A 20,931-nucleotide genomic window follows, 5' to 3' on the forward strand; every position below is an offset into this window, starting at 1 on the left:
GACTCAGTTCCGAACCACTTTGGTAGGAACAAGGTGCTGTAGATACAAGGGACCTGATTGTGTCCAAGTGCAGCGTTCAGTGGGAACTTCCCCCGGACTCTGATGATTACAGGCCACTGATCCTTCCCTCACTTGTCCTTCAGCTTGCTCTTCAGGACCCTCTCATGCCTGCTGTTGTTTGCCTCCAGGAGTCTGTTTCAGCACTGGTGCCCCTCGTTCTGCCCCTTGACTTCCTCTCATGTACATTTGCATTTGCCAAACCCCCTGGTTCTCACCACCCCAATTCCAGATTTCTGATAGAGACTCTGGCCAAGCTGATGTCGGCTTATGATCCAATCATTCATGGCCCATGTGGAAGAGTCCCAGACTCAAACACAGATGCCAGGCTACCCTAAGCTCCTAGATGAGCATGTCCTTATTTCTGTGACCTGTTGATTGATTGTAGAGATATCCACCGGGGTCTTCTGGGTTCAGTGGAGATACAGCTGATGCTCCACACACCTCCCTCAGTGGATGATCTGCATCCCCCCTCCAGCGCATGGAGACAGGTCAAGGTTCAGCCCTTGCTGGAAGCAGGGAGGCTTGCATTCTCTCTTTAGGGTAATCTGGACCAATCATTCCTTTTCTCAAGCCATCTCCCTGATCCATAATTCAGATTCACAGACACCTACTCTTGACCTCTCCTTGCCCCTCTGAGAAACAGTTCTCTGTATAGCAGACAAATGCTCTAGAAATGTGAATCAGATCAGGTGTAAAACTCTACAGGTGGCTTCCCAGAACAACATTCCAAACTCAAGCCACCTCCTTCCCTTGGCCTACGAGGCTGTGTGATCTGACTCCTGCTGGCCTCCAACCTCGTTTCCTGTAACTCCTTCCCTTGTTAGCTATGCTTATGAAAGGCCAGGCTGACCTTTCAGCAAACCAAGCTTGTTCCTTTGCATGTACACCTTGGGCCTTTGCATGTGCTATGCCCACTGCTGTGGGGCTCTTCTCCCAGGCAATCTGAGTTGACACCTTCTTGTCCTCTAGGCCTCTGTTCCAGCGTTGCTTCTACAGAAAGGCCTTTCCTGACTACCTACAGAAGCTCCTCCTCTCCATCCCAGTCTCCATGCTATTGTTCTCTTTGATTTCCTTCAAAACACTTATCGCTATCTGAAGTCATCCATTATTTGCTTGTGTTTGTTGCCTTTCTCCATCACTAGCATATAATCTGCAGGTGGACAGTGGTCCTGTCCCTCTTGGTCATCACTTTGCCCCCAGTACCCAGAATGGGGCCTGGCCACCCAAAGAGGATTCCCAGGAAAAGGTGGTTTTTGTGAATATATTCAGTCCATTCCCTCTCTGACAGGCCATATGCTGAGAGACACAGATGATTCAGACCCAGTTATTATACCTCCATAGATTGAAGTCTGATGAAACTTTGCATCCACTCCTCCAACTATTCTTCACTCTATCCATCTCTTTTTCCTTCCTTCCAGCCATCTATTCTTCTACCTCTGTTTCCCTTTTCTCCTCTCTCTTTGCATCCCTTTTCCCTCCCTCTGTTCCTTCTTTCCTTTCTTTTGTCTATCCATCCACCCATCCATCCACCCGCTCATCCATCTACGCACCAGTCCATCCATCCACCCACCCATCCATTCACCCCCCAGTCCATCCATCCATCCATGCATCCACCTACCCATCACCCATCCATCCACACATCCACCCACCAATCCATCAGTCCGTCCATCCATCCATCCATCCATCCATCCATCCATCCATCCAGGTATATCTATCTATCTTTCCAATCAAAATCAACTGGCAGAGGAAGACTCAGACACAAAGCATTTAGAAAAAAAGAACTTTTCTTTCAAAGAAGGGTTCTCTACGGAGTCTAACTCTAGAATAATTAATTCATCAATGAAAACAAACAACAGGGGCAGTCTGGGTGGCTCAGCAGTTTAGCGCTGCCTTTAGTCCAGGGCCTGATCCTGGAGACCTGGGATCGAGTCCCACGTCAGGCTCCCTGCATGGAGCCTGCTTCTCCCTCTGCCTGTGTCTCTGCCTCTCTCTCTCTTTGTGTCTTTCATGAATAAATAAATAAAAATATTTTTTTTAAAAAAAAGAAAACAAACAACAATTATTTAAAGGGAAAAACTCATGAGGTTCTCAAGGTTACTGTGTCCACAGCTTATGACAGAGAAACAGTAATTTTCTCACATGATTGTGATACTTTCTAGCTCGTTACTTGTCTGTAGATATCAGCATTGAAAAAATAAGACATGAAGTTGCTCTTGTTGGGAACCAGTAACTTAACAGGACACACACAAGTGTTCTTTTATTTTGAAAAGGAGAACCATACGGGACGATGCTGGGGTTGGATCGTGTGTTTATCTATCTGGTACAAAGTGCTCCTCACCACCCTGGCTGGCCCTGGAATGTTTTGTGCATTCTTACTTATCCATCAACCCATCTCTCTGTCCTTTTAACCATCTCTCCAAATCTCCAGCTAGCTTATGTATGCATCTCTATATACGGTGCGTCAATCCATGTCTTTATCTCTTTTGGCACTTGTGTCTCTGCTTTTGCTCCTTGAACTTGTTATCTTGCTTGGAGTCTCCATCTTGGTAACCCTCCAACTCTTTTGTGACTCTAACCTCACCTCTGTTTTTCCCTTACCATCACCAGGTGAATGGTCTCCCTGTGACTCTCCCAGCTGAGTTATCGGCATCTGTGTCCATACGTAAGAATCCCGATGGCTCCGTGAGTGTTATTCAGAAGGCAGGGGTCCAGGTGTGGCTTGGCACCAACGGGCAGCTGGCTGTGATGGTCAATGATGACCATGCTGGAAAGCTGTGTGGGGTCTGCGGAAACTTTGACAAGGCCCAGACCAATGATGGGCATGACTCCAGAAGATGACAACAGGAGAGCTGAAGAGTGCAGGACTTCTCCCCATGGTGAGAGATGTAGCATGGAAGCCAGGCTACTTGGGGGTAGGGGCACCTGGGTCCTCATGGGAAGGGGGCAGTCGGGGTAAGTGCTCAATCTGCAAGAGAATTGCTAAGAGTCTGTCTCTTACAGTCACAGCTGATCAATCATCTCCTGGGAATGAGGACTTCGGGACCTGACCCTCCTGGAGATTCCAATAATTGGAGGGTGCACAGTGTCCCTGTGTGCCCCTACACTGTTCTACCCCTTTGATGAGCCACTGAGGCCAATTGCTAGAGCATTGAATAAATATCTCAGGCTAAGCTGCATGCCAATGTGTCTTATGCCTTCTCCACTCTGACTTTCCTTCTTGCACAGCAGCTGTCATATGCCTGGGGCATCTGGCACATGATGAATATTTACCGAAGGGTGAAAGGATGATTGGAGGTATGGGTGGGTGAGTGGACGGATTATGGGTGGGTGGAAAGGAGGGGAAAGGGAGAGAAGGAGGAAGGGGACCTGGATGGGTGAATGGGGTGGCAAAATGGAAAGATAGGGACATGGATAATTAAAAGTAGATGAGGGGAAGATGAACAATTGAATGGAGGGAAGGAGTCAAAAATGGAAAGAGGGTGAATAGATTCTGGCTTTATAATTTATAATCCAACAACTTCTCTGCCACTTGGTTTCCATATATGTCTTAGTCTATGCAGCTGCTATAAGAAAATACTGTAGAATGGATGGCTTAGAAACAGCAGAAATTTATTTCTCATGGTTCTGGAAGCTGGGAAGTTCAAGATCAAGGCACCAGCAGATTTGGTGCCTGGCGAGAGTCCTCTCCCTGGTTGATGATTGGCTATCTTCTCATATGTGTCATCATATGGCAAAGGGCCAAGGGAGCCCTCTGGGGATTAGTTTATAAAGGCACTAATCTGGGGCGCCTGGGTGTCTCAGTCAGTTGGGCATCTGCCTTCAGCTCAGAGAGAGAGGCAGAGACACAGGCAGAGGGAGAAGCAGGCTCCATGCAGGGAGCCCGACGTGGGACTCAATCCTGGGGCTCCAGGATCAGGCCCTGGGCTGAAGGCGGCGCTAAACCACTGAGCTACCCTGGCTGCCCCAACATAAGCATTTTGAAGGGACTCAAGGGTTCAAACATTCACTCAACAGCATCTTATTTGCTTGTTTGTTTGTTTGTTTGTTTGTTTGTTTTAGAGAGAGCACTGTGTGAGCAGGGGAAGGGGGAGAGGGAGAGGGAGAGAATCTCAAGCAGACTCCTTGTTGAGCACGGAGCATGATGTAGAGCTCATCTCAAGACCCTGGGATCATGACCTGAGCTGAAACCAAGAGTCAGATGCTTGACTGAGCCACTCAGATGCCCCAACAGCATCATATTTAAAGCAGAGTTCATGATAGTACCTACCTCATAGAGTTGGAGTGAGGATTCAATGTGTCCATTCAATCCACAAGTCAAAATTTGAAATCTCTCTTCCTTTCTAAACCCTTCCCCCACCTTTCCCATGATGGCCTTACCCACCCAGTGACTAGCGCTGCCAATACTCACTGTAATAGAAAATAGGGATCGTTCTTGATTCTTCCCTCTCTTTTGCCCTCCACTCAGTTCATCCACAAATCCTGTTGGGTTGTATCAAAATGTACCTGAAATCTGCCTTTCTTATGCCTACTTGATACAGCCATCACCCCTTTATGCTGATGATGCCAACAGCCTCCTACCTGCTCTTCCCCTTTTGTAATCCACCCTCACTGCTATTTGATGACTCTTCCTAACATATAAGGGGGACTATTGGCTAGAAACTTCTCATAATAAAATCAAATTCGCCATCTTGTCCTATAAGGCCCCTGCCCACCTCTGCTGACTCATCTCCAATCACTGTCCTCCTTGCCAATTATGATTTGGGAACTTGATCTTTCAATGTACTGAACATGCCAGATTTTTCCCACTTTACTTCTTTGCAATATGCTGTTCTTTGCACTTACCAGATGATTAGCTGCTTCTCATCCTTCAAATGTCAGCTTACATGTTAGCTTAAGGCCTTAGAGAGGCCTTTCACAGCCACGTCATTTAAAGTGGATTCCCTGTTACCCTCTGCGCCAGATGCTTGCCTGCTTGCTTATTTCCTTCCTAGCATTTGTTACACTTTAAAATTACTTTTATTTGACTTTCTGCCCATTTAGAAGTAACTCAAAAGCAGAGACTATATCTGCTTCATTCACCACTTTATTCTCAGCACCTAGCACACAGTAGATACTCAGGACATACTTATTGAATGAATAAATGGCCAACGATTAACCTGGAGTAAAGATTTGCAACATACCTAGTAAAGGATTATATCCACAATATATAAAGAACTCCTTCAAATCAATAAAACAAGATAGCAGCCCAATTAAAAAAAAAAAGAGTGGAGAATATACATATGCAATTGACAGAGAAAGAAATCTACATATGTTGAATGATTCAATAGGTCAGGTTATCCATATATAGTATTTCTGAGCTTCCCAGCAACTCTGCAAAACAAGGATAGATATAAAGAAATAGACTTATTGAAGTTAAGTTGCCCAAAAGCAGGTTGTAACAATGGAGCCTAGATTTGAATTCAAGTATGCCACCAAACACAGTCCTTTCCACCGAATTTTGGTGAGCCTCACATAGGCTCAACTCCCTTTCAAGAAAAGGAATTGAGATGCCCTAAAAATTAAGATGAAAAAGAAACAATCCAATAGTAAAAGAGGCAAAAGGGCAGCCCCGGTAGCTCGGGGCCGCCTTCGGCCCAGGGTGTGATCCTGGGGACCTGGGATCGAGTCCCTCATCGGGCTCCCTGCTGGAGCCTGCTTCCCCCTCTGCCTGTGTCTGTGCCTCTCTCTCTCTCTCTCTGGCTCTCTCTCTCTCTCTCTCTGGCTCTCTCATGAATAAATAAATAAAATCTTTTTTTAAAAAAAAGAGGCAAAAATTTTAGATAGCTAATAGATAGATACAAATGGCCCTTAAAAATAAGAAATGCTCAGGATCCCTGGGTGGCTCAGTGGTTTGGTGCCTGCCTTTGGCCCAGGGTGTAATTCTGGAGACCTGGGATTGAGTCCCACGTCGGGCTCCCTGCATGGAGCCTGCCTCTCTCTCTCTCTTATGAAAAAATGAATAAAATCTTTTTTAAAAAAATAAGAAATGCTCAATCCTACCCATATTAAGAAAAAGGGAAATTAAATCACCCAAGATACCACTTCTCACCAACCAGATAGACCTCAACAACAGAATTTACTGACAAGGCTATCAGGAAAAAAAAAAAAAATCTCATATCCTATCACTGGGAATGCAAACATAAGTCTGATGCAGGGAAACTCAGCAGTATCTTTCAAAATTATAGATGCTTTTTTCTCCCGACCCAGTGAACTCACTACTAGGAATCCAACCCAAAGCTACAATGGCAGTAAAAGGATATAAGCCAACGCTGTTCATCACAGTGCTCTTTATGGTTTAAAAAGGAGGGGAGGGGTGCCTAGGTGGCTCACTCATTTAAGTGTCTGCCTTTGGCTCAGATCGTGATCCCAGGGTCCTGGTCTCCCTGATCAGTGAGGAGTCTGTTTCTCTCTCTCCCTCTGCCCCCACCTCCGTTCATGCTCTCTCTCTCTCTCTTAAATAAATAAAATCTTTTTAAAAGATTTTTTTAAAAAATATTTTATTTATTTATTCATGAGAGGCAGAGAGAGAGAAGGCAGAGACGCAGGCAGAGGGAGAAGCAGGCTCCAGCAGGGAGCCCGATGTGGGACTCCATCCCGGGGCTCCAGGATCAGGCCCTGAGCCGAAGGCAGATGCTCAACTACTGAGCCACCCAGGGGTCCCAAATAAAATCTTTTAAATAAAGAGAAACAATTCAGATATCCATCAGCAGCCTGGTTGATTTACATATGAACTATTCTGCAGATGAAAGTAAAATAAGGCATATTTGGAAACACTGTTACTGGAGTGATCTCCTGGTTATGTTATGAAGTGAGAAAAGCAAGGTGGGAACAGTGTCCATAATGAAAGAGACCTGGGATCCCTGGGTGGTGCAGCGGTTTGGCGCCTGCCTTTGGCCCAGGGCACGATCCTGGAGACCTGGGATCGAATCCCACGTCGGGCTCCTGGTGCATGGGGCCTGCTTCTCCCTCTGCCTATGTCTCTGCCTCTCTCTCTCTCTCTCTCTCTCTCTCTCTCTCTCTCTGTGTGTGACTATCATAAATAAAAATTAAAAAAAAAATGAAAGAGACCTAAGAGAAGGAGTACAAGGGGCTTTTAGAGTACTGGTAATGTTCTATTTGTTGACTTGAATGGTGGTGGTATGGGTTCTTCCCTTTGTGATAACTCATAAAGCTGGACAGTTACATGCACTTTTCTGTAGGCATGTCATACTTCCCCCAAAAAAACAGTTTTAAAATGAAAAAATCGTAATCTCTGAAAATTCTTGGCCAGTGTGTGTGTGTGTGTACGTGTGTGTGTGTGAGAGAGAGAGAGAGAGAGAGAGAAAGAGAGAGAAAGAGAGAGAATGAGAGAACAACCAAATGAAGGGAACTTGTTTGGACCCAGATTTAAACAAGCAGCAATTTTTTTTAAAGATTTTATTTATTTATTCATGAGAGACACACAGAGGCAGAGACATAGGCAGAGGGAGAAGCAGACTCCCTGAGGGGAATCTGATGCTGGACTCGATCCCAGGACACCGAGATCATGACCTGAGCCAAAGGCAGACGCTCAATCACTGAGCCACCCAGGTGCCCTAAGCCATTTGATTATTACACAGCTCCCAGAAATCCAGAATAAACTCAGCAGGTTTTCCATCTTAACATTTAAACAGATTTTCAGAAATGCATCTGCGTGGCTGGAACACCCCGCACAAAGAACTCAAAAGCATTGGTTCAGTCATTCATTCAACAAACAGTGACTGAGCACCCACTTTGGGCCAGGCCTTGTTCTAGGTACTGAGTGATACAGCCATGAATGGGACAGGCCAGTGCATTCTCCCGGAGGTTTTTAGTTGTATCTCATAGTAGCACTTGTTTTGCTTTGTGCAATGAATGTAAGGATGAATATTAATATTATAAAATTACAAAGCACCAAATTCCCAATACTTCCTTAGAATCTGCTCACTCGTCCCTCCTTCCTCTGCCTATACCCTGATCTTGTCCATCCTTGTCTGCTAGCTGATCCACTGCAGCAGCCTCCTCCTTGGTCTCCCTCCTCTCAGGGCTGTTCCCACACTCTGTTTCCCATGTGCAAACAAGGTGATCCCATGTTAGATCACATCCCTTCTTTGTTCAAGAATCTCCCATAGCTCCATCTCACTTGGAATAAAAGCCAAAGTCCTTTCACTGGCACCCAAGATCCTCACACAATTTCCTTTGTTACCTCCGGGCTCTCATCTCTTTCTGCTCTGCTTGCAAACTCTGCCCCAACCACACCCCTCACTGCCTCTCCAACCCTCCATACCATCCCCGCCCCAGGACCTTTGCACCTACAATCCTCCATACCTAGACCTCTCTTCCCCCAGATAGGTGCATGCCTCACTCCTCATCCCTTTTAACTCTTTGCTCAAGTCACTGGATGCATTCCTTGATGCCTGATTAAGAAAGTCACCTCTCCTCCAACTGTCCTATCTTCCTTTCCTCCTCTTATTTTCTCCAAAGTGATGAAGTTTGGGAATTATAGGTGAGGTTTGTTGGGGTGAAGTCCGGAGCCGACCACCAAGAAAGAATTATTGAGACATTTTTGGTGCAAAATGATGGTTTTATTAAAGTATGGGGGCAGGACCCAGGGCTGCTGCCTTGGGCCTGGGAGGGGTGGCTGATTATGTACCTGGGAGCCGGGAGGGGTTTGAGGATAGCACACTCTCTCAGGAATTTCGGAAGCAAGGTTTCCAGCACCTTGAGGGGGTAGCTATTGTTGGGAAAAGGGCACTTATTACCGTCTAATAAAACCTGAGTCATGAGACCCTTCAGATGTACCTCGGTGGGCCACGTGCTTGGGGGATGATTGCCAACATGTATCTTGGAGACTTAGAAATAAAGGAAATTTCTTTTTCTTTTTTAAATTTTATTTATTTATTCATGAGACACACAGAGAGAGAGAGAGGCAGAGGGAGAAGCAGGCTCCATGCAAGGAACCCGATGTGGGACTCGATCTTCCATCTCCAGGATCACGCCCTGGGCGAAGGCAGGCGCTAAACCGCTGAGCCACCCAGGGATCCCAGAGATAAAGGAAATTTCTAAAGGAATTTTTTTATGTTAAAGTAGACTCACAGGATCCTGGGGGTCAGGCTAATATTGCCTTTTGCCCTTAACAAAGTATTAACATCGAGGCAGTTGAGTCCATAGAGGACTGTCCCTCTGCCTGTCTCAAGGACTTGTCAATGTGCTGCCCTGGGCCGGTGCTTTGTCCTCAGCTAGTCCTCTGTTCCTCCATCAAAAGCACTTTTATTGCCTTCTAATAACTTAGTTGGTGTCTGTTCCTCCCACTAGAAGATGAACTCCGGGGATCCCTGGGCGGCCCAGCGGTTGAGCGTCCGCCTTCCGCCCAGGGCGTGATCCTGGGGTCGCGGGATCGAGTCCCGCGTCGGGCTCCCTGCATGGAGCCTGCTTCTCCCTCTGCCTGTGCCTCTGCCTCTCTCTCTCTCCGTGTCTATCATGAATAAATAAATAAATCTTAATAAATAAATAAATAAATAAATAAATAAATAAATAAATAAATACTTAATCGACTGCATATGTGTGAGCCCAGAATCGTCCGTGTTCGTCGGGTGGAAATGGGTCAGGGAAAGCTTTCGGGTGTAGACCTTAGGAAGTTAATCACAAACAGAGCAGAGGGGCAGCAGGGAGCACAAGAGACGAGCCCCGGCTCCGGGGAGGATCCCACGCCCAAGAGAAGGCGGGAAGCGCGCTCAGCGTCGCGATGGACGCGCCTAAGGCCGCCCACGGGGGCGGCGCCCTGAGAGGCTTGCGAAGCCCCGCCCACAGCGCGCGCGCGGGGCTCCGGACGCGGAAGGAGCTCCGAGGGGCGGGGCTGCGAGGTTGCGTCACGCGCCGTGCGTCGCCGCGCGTGCGCTCCTTTCCACGTGCGAAAGCCCCAGACTCGTGTAGTCCCGGCCGCCGCGGAGTCCTGAGCCGCGGGGCTGAGCTCTCGCCATGAAGCCAGGTGCAGGCCGGGGTTGAGGGCCGGGGTCGGGGACTGGGGGCCGGCGGGAGCCCGAGGGGCGGGGCCCCGGCCTAGGGGCAGGGGGTCCGGCCGCTAGTGGGGAGGGGGTCCTGGTTCCGGTCGCCCGTGGCGGTGGCGAGGGGGTCTTGGCTCCTCCCTGTGAAGCGACGCTGAGTCCGGGGTGCGGGTTCCTGGTCTGGGGGTGTGTGACTGGCTTCGGAGGTCACGGTCGTGAGTCGGGGGTCCTGGGTTTGGAAGGGGGGTTCCTGAGCTAGGATTCGACTCCCTGAGGCCGTCATTAGGGGTCCCGGTTATTGGGCTGGGGGTGGCAGTCGGGACAACCGACCCAGAGTCTGGATCCAGGCGTCTGGGGTCTTGGATCTCTGGCTGCGGGATTTGGGGATTATGTGTTGGCTCGGAGGTGAGTCCCGATTTGGGGTCGGGGAGAAGCCCCGTTTGCTTCGCGTGTCGCCGCAACCAGAGCCCCCTTAGCTCCCAGACCAGCTTCTCAGAGAGGGCCGTAGTGAATGAGGACTCCCGGCTTGGGAGTGTGTGGCCCTTTCTGCCCCACTTTCCCGCTCTCTACTCTCCCGAGGGGCGGGTCTCCGAGGTGTGAGTGATCGTGATGCTCAACTCGCGGTGAGATGAACCTTCACGAGCCCAAGACGGGCTTAGCGTGGGGTGGGGGAGGGAGATAGTCACAGGACGCGTGAGTGATTTTATTCATTTGATTTTCCCCGAGATTCTGGTGAACCCACCCCGCCTCCCCCGTTGGTAGATCGATGAGAGGGCAGGCTTTGACAGAAGAAAGATCTCAGTTCAAAACTTCAGCACTAGCTTTGGTTCTTAAGTTGCAGCGTGACCTTGGGCAAGTGGCTTTACTTCTCTGTTTTCTCGTTTGTAAAATGGCGCCCAGTTATAATTTAGCAAGATCACGTTAAGAAAAAGTACATATTGTGGTAATCTCTTTGCAATAGATTAAGTGTACAAATAAATCAACAGGTTGGCATATGTGATGTTATATATACATGTCAGTTATAGTTCAGTAAGGCCGAGGGGGAAAAGCACAGGACTTGACATAATAGTATTTGTCTCCACCTCCTGTTATCTTTATCATTCCTCTCAAGAGGCACAAAATTAGGGTCTTTCTTCCTGGTGACTTGGGGCTTCCTAAATCAGGCAATGCCCCTCCCCACAACTTGCTTCGCTAGAGTTTGGGGAAATCTTCCACTGTGACCCAGAAGGTCTGTTTCCTAGTACAGGTCTTTGTTTTGCACTTTGCACTTCCTTTTTCTCCCACCCTCCCTGCGTGTGTGGAGAGATGGGGTCATCTGGTGGAGGGGGAGGGTGGGTTTCTTCAGGAGAAAGAAGACCTGATGACCTGATGAAATGATGGGCGGGGAGGCAATGCTGGACTGTGTCTCTCCATCATACCCCGGCATGCCTGCAGGCACCCTACAATTTGATTCCCCCAGGAATGGAGGATATACCTTCCGCCCAACCATTCCCTCATTGTGTTAGGATATGAAGCTGCAGCAGTTAAGAGTCAGCTCTTCACTAAGGGTTTGAGTCTGACAGAGAAGAAGCCCTGGGGAGATTTTGAGCAGGGACAGAATGCTGTCTGATTGACACATTTAAAAGGATCCTTATTGTTTTTTTATGTAAAGGGCATCAGGGGAGCACAAGTGGAAGCAGGTGCATTAGCAGGAAACTTGTGGTGATTTAGTAGGAGATGATGTGGCTTGGGCTAGGGTGGTATTAGTGGACCTGCCTGACAAATTGTCACACTTTGGAAATATATTTTGAACATAAAGCCGACAGCTTGTATGTGGGTATAAGAGAGATCAAGGATACCTCAGGGTGTGGACACATGTACCTGGAAGGATGGAGTGTCCATTTTTGAGATGGGAAGGTTCTAGGAGGAGAGCAGGGTCTAAACCTGGGGGTCCGTGGAACTTCCTCCCAAAACTTCTGGAAATGTGTGTGCAAACGTGTGTTTTCCTGAGGAGTTGGTACTTCTGGTACATTTTTGTAAGCTCCCCTGGACCTGAAATGAATAGATATGTTTTGAGTACCTAGAACTGCAAGTTGACACTCATGCCCCCAGGTCCCCTAGCTATGCCCACACTTCTCAGGTCACTGTTCCATCAGGCCTGGGATGAGAGTCCCTTCAGCCTAGTGATTTCTCCCCTAAGTGGAAGGACAGGGGGACTCTCCTTCCCCTCATTAAAATACTCCTGTTCAAACTGTGTACCAGGCAGTGTGTTGAGGGAAGTGCTTTGTGTGTATTAAGACATTTTTTTCCTGCAATGTGTGATTGTTATCGCCGTATCTCTGTCTTACAGGTAAAGTTTTCAGGATTCCCATGAACCTTCCCTACTCTCTAGGGCCGTGAGTGGCATCTCCATCGCCCTGTACGGGACACATGAACTGATTGAGGGGCGGGGACTGGGGCTCCCTGAATGAACAGAGAGAGTGCTTCCCCCGCCCGGGGCAGAACCCAGGGATTTAAGAGTCATCAGCAGACAGCTCACTTAATATTTATTGAGCCCACACTTTGTGCCAAATGTTGTGCATGGTGCTGGGGATGCAGAGTGACCAAAAGTATTAAAACATCCCTGTCCCTTGGGATGCTGGTGGGGAAGTCAGGCAGTGATAAAGTAAAAAGTGCCATGTGTGATGCTTGATAGGAAGAAGCTAAAGGTAGGGAGCCCGAAGGCCCTGAGTTCTCAGGAAAGAATGTTTCATCAGAGAGCTGAGTGCAACGAAGAAGTGGGTGAGCCCAGCTAATGTGTGCAGGAAGGACAGCAGGTATGAAGGGCTTAGAAGCTGGAGAGTGAGTTGAGGAGGAAGGGTGCAAGGCCCAGAACAGAAAGCGTGAGGGCACAAAAGTCAGCGACATTCTTAGTTCAGGCTGCACATTTCAGATTGCCTGGGGAACCTTAAAAAGCCCAATGCTCAGGCCCCTACACCTAAATCGGGATCTCTAGGTTCCAGGGATTAGCCAAAGGTGAGAGCCACTGATTTCAGGCTTTGGAAGCCAGAGACAGGAATTTCAGTTGCATTTTCAACATGATGGAAAGCCATTGGAAGGGATTTAGGCAAGGGGATCAAGAGATCCAATTTTGTGGTTTGGAGAAGGTCCATCTGTAGCTGCCCTGTGGGCAGGAGCCTGTAGAGGGAGTAAAGGCGACTCTTCGGGAATTCTGAAACTTAACTTTTAGTACTTAAATTAGGAATAATGTTTAAAAGCTCTACATTTTCGTCTTTTAAAAAAATTTTTTTTTCTTAAAGATTTTATTTATTGGGCAGCCCTGGTGGCCCAGCGGTTTGGTGCCGCCTTCGGCCTGGGATGTGATCCTGGAGCCCTGGGATCGAGTTCCACGTCGGGCTCCCTGCATGGAGCCTGCTTCTCTCCCTCTGCCTCTCTCTCTCTGTCATGAGTAAATAAGTAAAATCTTTAAAAAAAAAAAATTTTTTTTTTTTATTTGAGAGAGAGCGAATGCACAGGAAGGAGGTGGGCAGAGGCAGAGGGAGAAGCAGACTCTCCTCCCTTCTGAGCAGGGGAGCAGGGAGCCCGATGCGGGGACCCATCCCAGGACCTCAAGATCATGACCTGAGCTGAAGATAGCTGCTTAACCGACTGAGCCCCCCAGGCCGGGCGCCTGCGTATTTTCATCTTTAACACCTTTACAGTGTGTGAAGATTTCATAGCGCGCAGATATAACGCACCTTTACAAAAAACTCTAGCTAGTTTACTATTGAGTAGTTGACATCAGGTGAGGTCATTTTAGAGCATCCCTAATTGTCACACTATTGTTTTGTAACTTGTGCTTTGCCCAAAGTAGTGCAGAGCTTAGGACACTGGCGCAGAAAAGTCAGATAGTGAATCTGTTAGCACCAGGAGAATGCCATCTGCTTCTGCCGTCATTACCAGCTCAGTGCAGCGCATGTTTGCTCTGACCTGAGGTGATGAAAATCAAGTCTTCCTGAATCTTTTTTTTTTGCCCCCCTTCAGATTTCAGGCCAGGTAACAAGCCCTAAATTGCTTATGTGCTGTTGCCCATCCATAAAGGACAACTCGACTTTTTTCTTGTTTTTTTTTCTCCCTCTGAGCTGAGAGAGACCTCTGCAAGTTTGCAGGAAGGTCGATGAGGTAGCAAGAAAGACATCATGGCCAACTCCCCTCTGTTTAGGGGTTGGCCTTTTTCCTCCAGACTGAAGTTCAGGAGTGGGAGGGCACGGACATGGTTTCAGGGTCTGGGGGCCCTTCCTGCCACGATGCGTGCACAGGCTTCAGACTAACACTGAAAATAGAGTGGATCTTCAAACCTCCTATCTGACCAACAAAAGCAGCATGTTGACAGTAACCTACATCTACCTGGGTATCCCTCCCCTACCTGAATCTTGTTCATATTCCCCTCTCAATCCCCAGTATTATCAGCTTTGCATTTATCGTCCCCTTTCCTCTTTTGGGGGGTGGCATGGGGCAGGGTTACCATGTATATCAACACAGCACGACGTTGTTTAAATTTAGCTGTTGCTGAGCCTTATGACCAATACTGTGTTGGACATGGTCTTCGAGTTGCTTTTTCACTTAACATGACTCTTAAGTTTGTTGGTTTTTTGGGTTTTTTTAAGATTTTATTTATTCATGAAAGACACACAAAGAGAGGCAAAGACACAGGCAGAGGGAGAAGCAGGCTCCCTGCGAGGAGCCCGATGCGGAACTTGATCCCAGGACCTTGGGGTCACAACCTGAGCCAAAGGCAGGTGCTCAACCACTGAGCCACCCAGGCGTCCCATGACTCTAATAAGATTTATCTACCTGTTGTAATTATATAGATCCTCGTCACTGGTGCTTATGAATACTCCCCATTTTATTTGTCCATTCTGCCAGTGGACATCTGCATTGGTCCTGATTTTCCTGTGTGGAATTACGAGACATAACTTCTCAAACTTAATTGCCCCAATTCCTCTTTCTGTTGCCACTACAGGTTTCAGCCCCCGCGGGGGCGGCTTCGGTGGCCGAGGGGGCTTCGGTGACCGCGGTGGTCGTGGTGGAGGCCGAGGAGGCTTTGGTGGGGGCAGAGGTCGTGGTGGAGGCTTTAGGGGCCGTGGCCGAGGAGGAGGAGGACGAGGTGGTAAGTGACATTGGGAGTGGGTGGGAGGTGGGATATGATTAGGAGGCTTTCCCTGGGCTTTGGGAGGGAAGAGATCATGGGATCTCCCTCTCTCACTTCATCTCTGCCTTGTAGGTGGAGGTTTCCAGTCTGGCGGCAACCGGGGTCGTGGTCGGGGAGGGAAGAGAGGAAACCAGTCGGGGAAAAATGTGATGGTGGAACCTCATCGGCATGAGGGTGAGTGGGGAGGGTGCAGAGCTGCTGAGGGTAGGGTGGGTTGTGGGGTGCAGCCCAGAGTCTTCACCCTGCGCTGGTCTCCTCACTTAGGTGTCTTCATTTGTCGAGGAAAGGAAGATGCGCTTGTCACCAAGAATCTGGTCCCTGGGGAATCAGTTTACGGAGAGAAGAGAGTATCGATTTCGGTGAGACCAGGGCCCCAACTGACAGGGTAGCCAGCGGTCTGGTCTCCCTACCCCCACCATGCATCCTACACATGCCAGCTAGGGAGTCACCTTTTTCTTTTTTTTTTTTTCTTTTTTTTTTCTTTTTTTAAGATTTTATTTATTCATTCATGAGAGAGACAGAGAGAAAGGTAGAGAGAGAGGGGAGTGGAAAGGCAGAGACACAGGCAGAGGGAGAAGCAGGCTCCATGCAGGGAGCCTGACATGGGACTCGATCCTAGGGCTCCAGGATCATGGGCTGAAGGCAGCGCTAAACCGCTAAGCCACCCGGGCTGCCCGGGAGTCATCTTAATACATAAGTCAGATCCCCATTGCCTTCAGGTTCAAGTCCCAGGTCCTCAGTGTGGCCCAGAAGACCCTGCACATTCCAGCTCCCCCTCCCCACCCATGCCCCCATCCCTGCCCCAGACCTAGAGTCTTCTAGCCATACGGGTCTCCTTGCTCTTCCCTCTATCTTGAATACTCCTCCTCTCCAGCTGTGTGTATGTCTGGTTCCTTTCATCACCAGCATCTCTGGTCAACATCACCTTGTGTTTCTCACAAGGCCACCTTGTGCCACCCAGTCCATGAAAAGCAGCCTACCCTCTGCTCTATTATCCCACTTCACCTTTATGATGAGGCACGCTCCTGCTCAGGGCTTTTTGCTGCCTTTCCTGCTGCCTAGAATGTGCTTCCCCAGGTGACTTGCATGGCCCCCACCTCCTTCGGGTCTGCATATGTCTCCTAGGCACTTCCCTGGCCACCCTGCCTCATTTTCACCTGTTCCTCAGCCCCCTCCCCCTACTGTATGTCCTTTCCTGGCTTGATCTTTTCTCCTTAGCAACTGTCACTGGCTTCTGTACTGTACGTAGTTTGGTGTAGACTTGCTCCTTGAGGGCAGGGGTCTGTCTCATTCACTATGTAGCCTGGCATAGGGTCTGGCACAGAACATGTTGGCACAGCAAATGTTTGTTGAATGAACACACAGGTCTTGCTGTTAACTGATACGATCTTTTATCTCTGTGTTTATTGTCTGTCCCTGCCCCTTCTACCTGAGTCATTAACCTTCATGAGAGGGCAGGTACTGCATCCATCATGGTCACTGATGTGTGCCTGTGTTCATTTCTTGAACAATGAATGAGCGCCCTAGGCCCTAGGGCTAAGGGCAGTGGGGTCTAGCAAAAAAAACCTGGCACTAACTTCTATCCCCATCTCTCCCGGCCCAGGAAGGAGATGACAAAATTGAGTACCGTGCCTGGAACCCCTTCCGCTCCAAGCTGGCGGCAGCAATCCTGGGTGGTGTGGACCAGATCCATATCAAGCCAGGGGCCAAGGTGCTCTACCTCGGCGCTGCCTCAGGCACCACTGTCTCCCACGTCTCTGACATCGTAGGCCCGGTGAGTGGATAGAGGGTTAAGGAGGAGTGAGTAAGGGCAGGTGGTGAGGTGAAAAGGAGGCAGAGACTGCCTCTGCCAGCCTGGAGTCAGTGGGCCTGGCTGCTTCCCTGTACCATGTGGCTTGGGGCTAGGCCCTTCCTTCAGAGTGCCTGTAGTAGAAGGAGCAGCTTGAAGCATCCAGTCTCCAAAGGCTCATTTAGTCCCATTCCTGAGTTCCTGGTCTGGAGGGAAGGGACGTGGGTATTGGCGTAAGTGCAGTTAGAGGGGCCCCGGGGTCGAAGGTACAGATACCAGAGTGTTGGATTTAGTTGTCCTCTTTAAAAATGTATGCCCCCAAATCTGGTCTTGTGGTTTCTCTTAAAAGAACAGGTATTAGTTTCTGGGCCTACATTTCTGTGTCACTCTGCAGGCTCCTTGGTTAGAGGTCACCCGTGCATCTCACTTCAGGACCTCTAGCCCATCTGCATGACTTTGTAGGCTGTGTAATGTAGTGGTTTAAAACCCCAGGCTCTGTTGTGGGCATTTAACAGTGAGGTGGTTTTCGGCACATTTCTTAAACTCTCTGAGCCTCGGTTTATGCCTCTGGAAAATAAGGTTGCTGTGAAGATACTTGTAATTCCTGTAAAGTACTTAGAGCAATGCCTAGTCCATTGTAAGTATTCTTAGCTGTTAGAACTTCATCTCTGTGCCTGGCTTCCTCGTTTGAAGCCTGTACTGGGGAGACTGGACTCTCAGATCAAGCAAAGTGGGATTGAATAACCCTTGGCAACAATACGTTGTCAAATGGTAGGGTTTTGATTCTGTGTGGATTTGAAGAGATGCTACATGCAGTGTTTGAGCTTAAAGTAGGTATTCCATCTAAAAAGTAGTATCAGTGTTTTTATTAATTGTTTTAGGATGGTCTAGTCTATGCAGTTGAGTTCTCCCACCGCTCTGGCCGTGACCTCATTAACTTGGCCAAGAAGAGGACCAACATTATTCCTGTTATTGAAGATGCTCGGCACCCACACAAATACCGCATGCTCATAGGTGAGGGGTCTAGGGATTGGCTCAGATTGTGTAGGCCAGGGCACTCCAGGTTTCTTGGAAGAGGTGGCCAGAGCCCTGATTCAAATGTAATCAGGATGGATGAGTAGGCCTCCTGAGTCTGCAGAAATGAAGAGGGTGAGGGGAGCCAGGTGAGGTTGTGGAGCTTGGGTGTCTGGCACCCCTGGAAGGCTAACCTTTTTTCCTTCGATCTCCTGCCCCTCTCCCTAGGCACCCCCATACTTCTGCCTACTTCTGAAACATGGTATTTTTTATGCTGCCCCCCTTTTTATGATTGATCATAAAAAACTGAGTGTGGCCTGGCCCGGAGGGGCCCATTGTGAATATTACTTTGGTTTTTAAAGATTAAAAAAAATGGAAGTACAATATAAAACGTGTTGCTACTGTTACACTCCTTATAAACCACCCTCAGAGGTAACCAATACGAACAATTTAATGCCTTCTTTTCCCAATTTAAGAAAGTCAGTTTTCTTTTTTTCTTTTTTTCAGTTTTCATTATACCATTTTTTTGTTGTTTTATTTAATCACAGTGGCTTAAAAATACTTTGCATTATGTTGGTTTTGAGTAGTTTTTTTTCCCCATGCATTCATACCATACCCTTTAGTTTCCTTTGACAATCCTGCAGACGCTCTTGCCTGTAAGTGCTCACCTTTACATGCCTTTTTATGACGTGTCTGTCTCCCCCCCAGACCTGGGAGCATCTCGAGGGCAGGGTCCGGGTCTGACTCGTCTCTGTGTCCCCCACACCGGGCCCAGGCCTGGCCACAGAGTAGGTGGCAATCATGGTTTACAAGAGGAATGAATGAATGGTGTGACTGGGTTTTGGACCCATCCTGGGGGTCCAGTGGAGGGAAAGGGGGAATCAACGGGGGGAAGTGAGACTGGAAGCAGGGAAGACTATGCCAGAAACCTTCTGGTAATGGGGCACAGGCCTCACGGGAGGAGCTGGGAATATCTGGTGGATCCAGCTTGTAAGTGCCACTTATTTCTCCCTAGCAATGGTGGACGTGATCTTTGCCGACGTGGCCCAGCCAGACCAGACCCGGATTGTAGCCCTGAATGCCCACACCTTCCTTCGTAACGGAGGACACTTTGTGATTTCCATTAAGGTGCGGGGCTTGGAGGAGTCTAAGATGGGGTGGTAGTATTTTCTCTGTAACTGCCAAGCAGCTAGTCAAAACAAAGGGGCCAGGGCCTCCATTCTCCTAGTCTAGTCTATTCCCAGGCTCTACCCTGCATTTCCCTGCCCTGTCAAATAGCACTTGGTGAAAAATGTCTACAAAACTAAAAGGCTTTGAGTTTAAATAGCCAATAGAATGTAGTGGTCAAGTCCATGATGGCCGAGTCTGACCATTTAAGGTTTTTTGTTTTTAAAGATTTTATTTATCACAAGACACAGAGAGAGAGAGAGGCAGAGACACAGGCAGAGGGAGAAGCAGGCTTCATGCTGGGAGCCTGACGTGGGACTCGATCCCAGGTCTCCAAGATCACGCTGCAGGCTGAAGGCAGCACTAAACCTCTGAGCCACCCCGGCTGCCCTTGACCATTTAAGTTTGAATTCCAGCTGGTTCTCTGAGCAAGTTACCCAACCTGTGTTTGTTTTACTTGTCAAGTAGGAATATTAGTCGTATCTCTTTTAGTGTTGATGCAATGATTAAATTTATCAATATAAAGTGTTTAGACTAGAGCCTTGTATAAAATTTTAGATGAATACTAGATGCATTTTCAAAAACGTTTTATTTAAAGATCTTCAGCCAGGGATCCCTGGGTGGCGCAGCGGTTTAGCGCCTGCCTTTGGCCCAGGGCGCGATCCTGGAGACCCGGGATCGAATCCCACGTCGGGCTCCCGGTGCATGGAGCCTGCTTCTCCCTCTGCCTGTGTCTCTGCCTCTCTCTCTCTCTCTCTCTGTGTGACTATCATAAATAAATAAAAATTAAAAAAAACAAAACAAAACAAAACACCATCAGGTCAATAAAGTGTCCCTAAGATGTGTTTGTTTTAAAAAAAAAAAAAAGATCTTCAGCCAGATTCACCATTTGTTAGCCTTTTGCTCCATTTGTTTCAGTATTCTCAGCATTGTTACTATTGTTAAAGAAGAGGAAGTAGAAAAAACAAACACAAAAACCTGGGTGTAAAATTTAAACACCAGCTTTAAGACAGTCTCTGTTGAAGCCTTCCTGTTCCAAATCCAAACCAAATTGAAAACTTCTCTAATGAAGTCTTTCCCTACATTTCCAAAACCTGAGTTTCACTGAGTTTCCAATAATTTAAAAAAAAATCTTTTTTTTTTTTTTTTTTTAAAGAGCAACAAAAAGGAAAACAGTCCAGTGCTTTGCTTATAAAATTCAAATTCTTCTGCAGGCCAACTGCATTGACTCCACAGCCTCTGCTGAGGCTGTGTTTGCCTCTGAGGTGAAGAAGATGCAGCAGGAGAACATGAAGCCCCAAGAGCAATTGACCTTAGAGCCCTACGAAAGAGACCACGCTGTAGTGGTGGGTGTGTACAGGTGAGCAGGGGCCGGCAGCCCACCTGGACAGAGCCCTGCCAGTCAGCACTTGGAAGGAGTGCCCCAAATGGTGACAAGCTCTGAATCTTCTATCTCCTTCCTCTCACAGGCCACCTCCCAAGGTGAAGAATTGAAGCCCGGCGCCATCTGGATTACCAGAGATTTGTGTTGCTACTGTTACACGTGTTTTTCTATTAAAAGACTCATCCAGGGGCACCTGGGTGGCTCTGTCACTTAAGCCTGGGCCTCTTGATCTCAGCTTAGGTTTTGACCTTAGGGTCGTGAATTCAACCCGGCCTTGGGCTCCTTGGGCGTGAAACCTATTTAGGAA

General features: G+C 48.2%; 2 protein-coding genes across 4 annotated transcripts in view; both read left to right on the top strand.

Annotated features, from left to right (window-relative positions):
* The window catches only part of LOC112645472 (Fc gamma binding protein), a 38,960-nt gene extending 35,724 nt beyond the window's left edge, over window positions 1-3,236 (top strand). For both annotated transcript variants that reach the window (XM_035699850.2, XM_049095255.1), the window contains 2 exons: window positions 2,668-2,936; window positions 3,061-3,236. In XM_035699850.2, coding sequence (XP_035555743.2) covers window positions 2,668-2,898 — 231 coding nt within the window. In that variant the 3' untranslated portion in view covers window positions 2,899-2,936; window positions 3,061-3,236. The remainder of the gene's footprint in view (window positions 1-2,667; window positions 2,937-3,060) is intronic.
* A 6,692-nt stretch (window positions 3,237-9,928) lies between these two features.
* Window positions 9,929-20,838, top strand: FBL (fibrillarin). Of its 2 annotated transcripts, XM_025425018.3 has the most exons (9): window positions 9,929-10,084; window positions 15,082-15,228; window positions 15,343-15,444; window positions 15,535-15,629; window positions 16,874-17,044; window positions 17,941-18,073; window positions 19,089-19,201; window positions 20,455-20,600; window positions 20,710-20,838. In XM_025425018.3, the coding sequence occupies exons 1-9, from the start codon at window positions 10,075-10,077 to the stop codon at window positions 20,732-20,734; spliced, it is 942 nt and encodes a 313-aa protein (XP_025280803.1). In that variant the 5' UTR covers window positions 9,929-10,074; the 3' UTR covers window positions 20,735-20,838. The 2 variants fall into 2 exon arrangements, with proteins under 2 accessions (XP_025280803.1, XP_048951223.1); XM_049095266.1 differs by lacking the exons at window positions 19,089-19,201; window positions 20,455-20,600; window positions 20,710-20,838 and adding an exon at window positions 18,782-18,909.
* Window positions 20,839-20,931: the final 93 nt, after the last annotated feature.

This window comes from Canis lupus, chromosome 1 (genome assembly GCF_003254725.2).
Source record: "Canis lupus dingo isolate Sandy chromosome 1, ASM325472v2, whole genome shotgun sequence".
Taxonomy (NCBI): domain Eukaryota; kingdom Metazoa; phylum Chordata; class Mammalia; order Carnivora; family Canidae; genus Canis; species Canis lupus.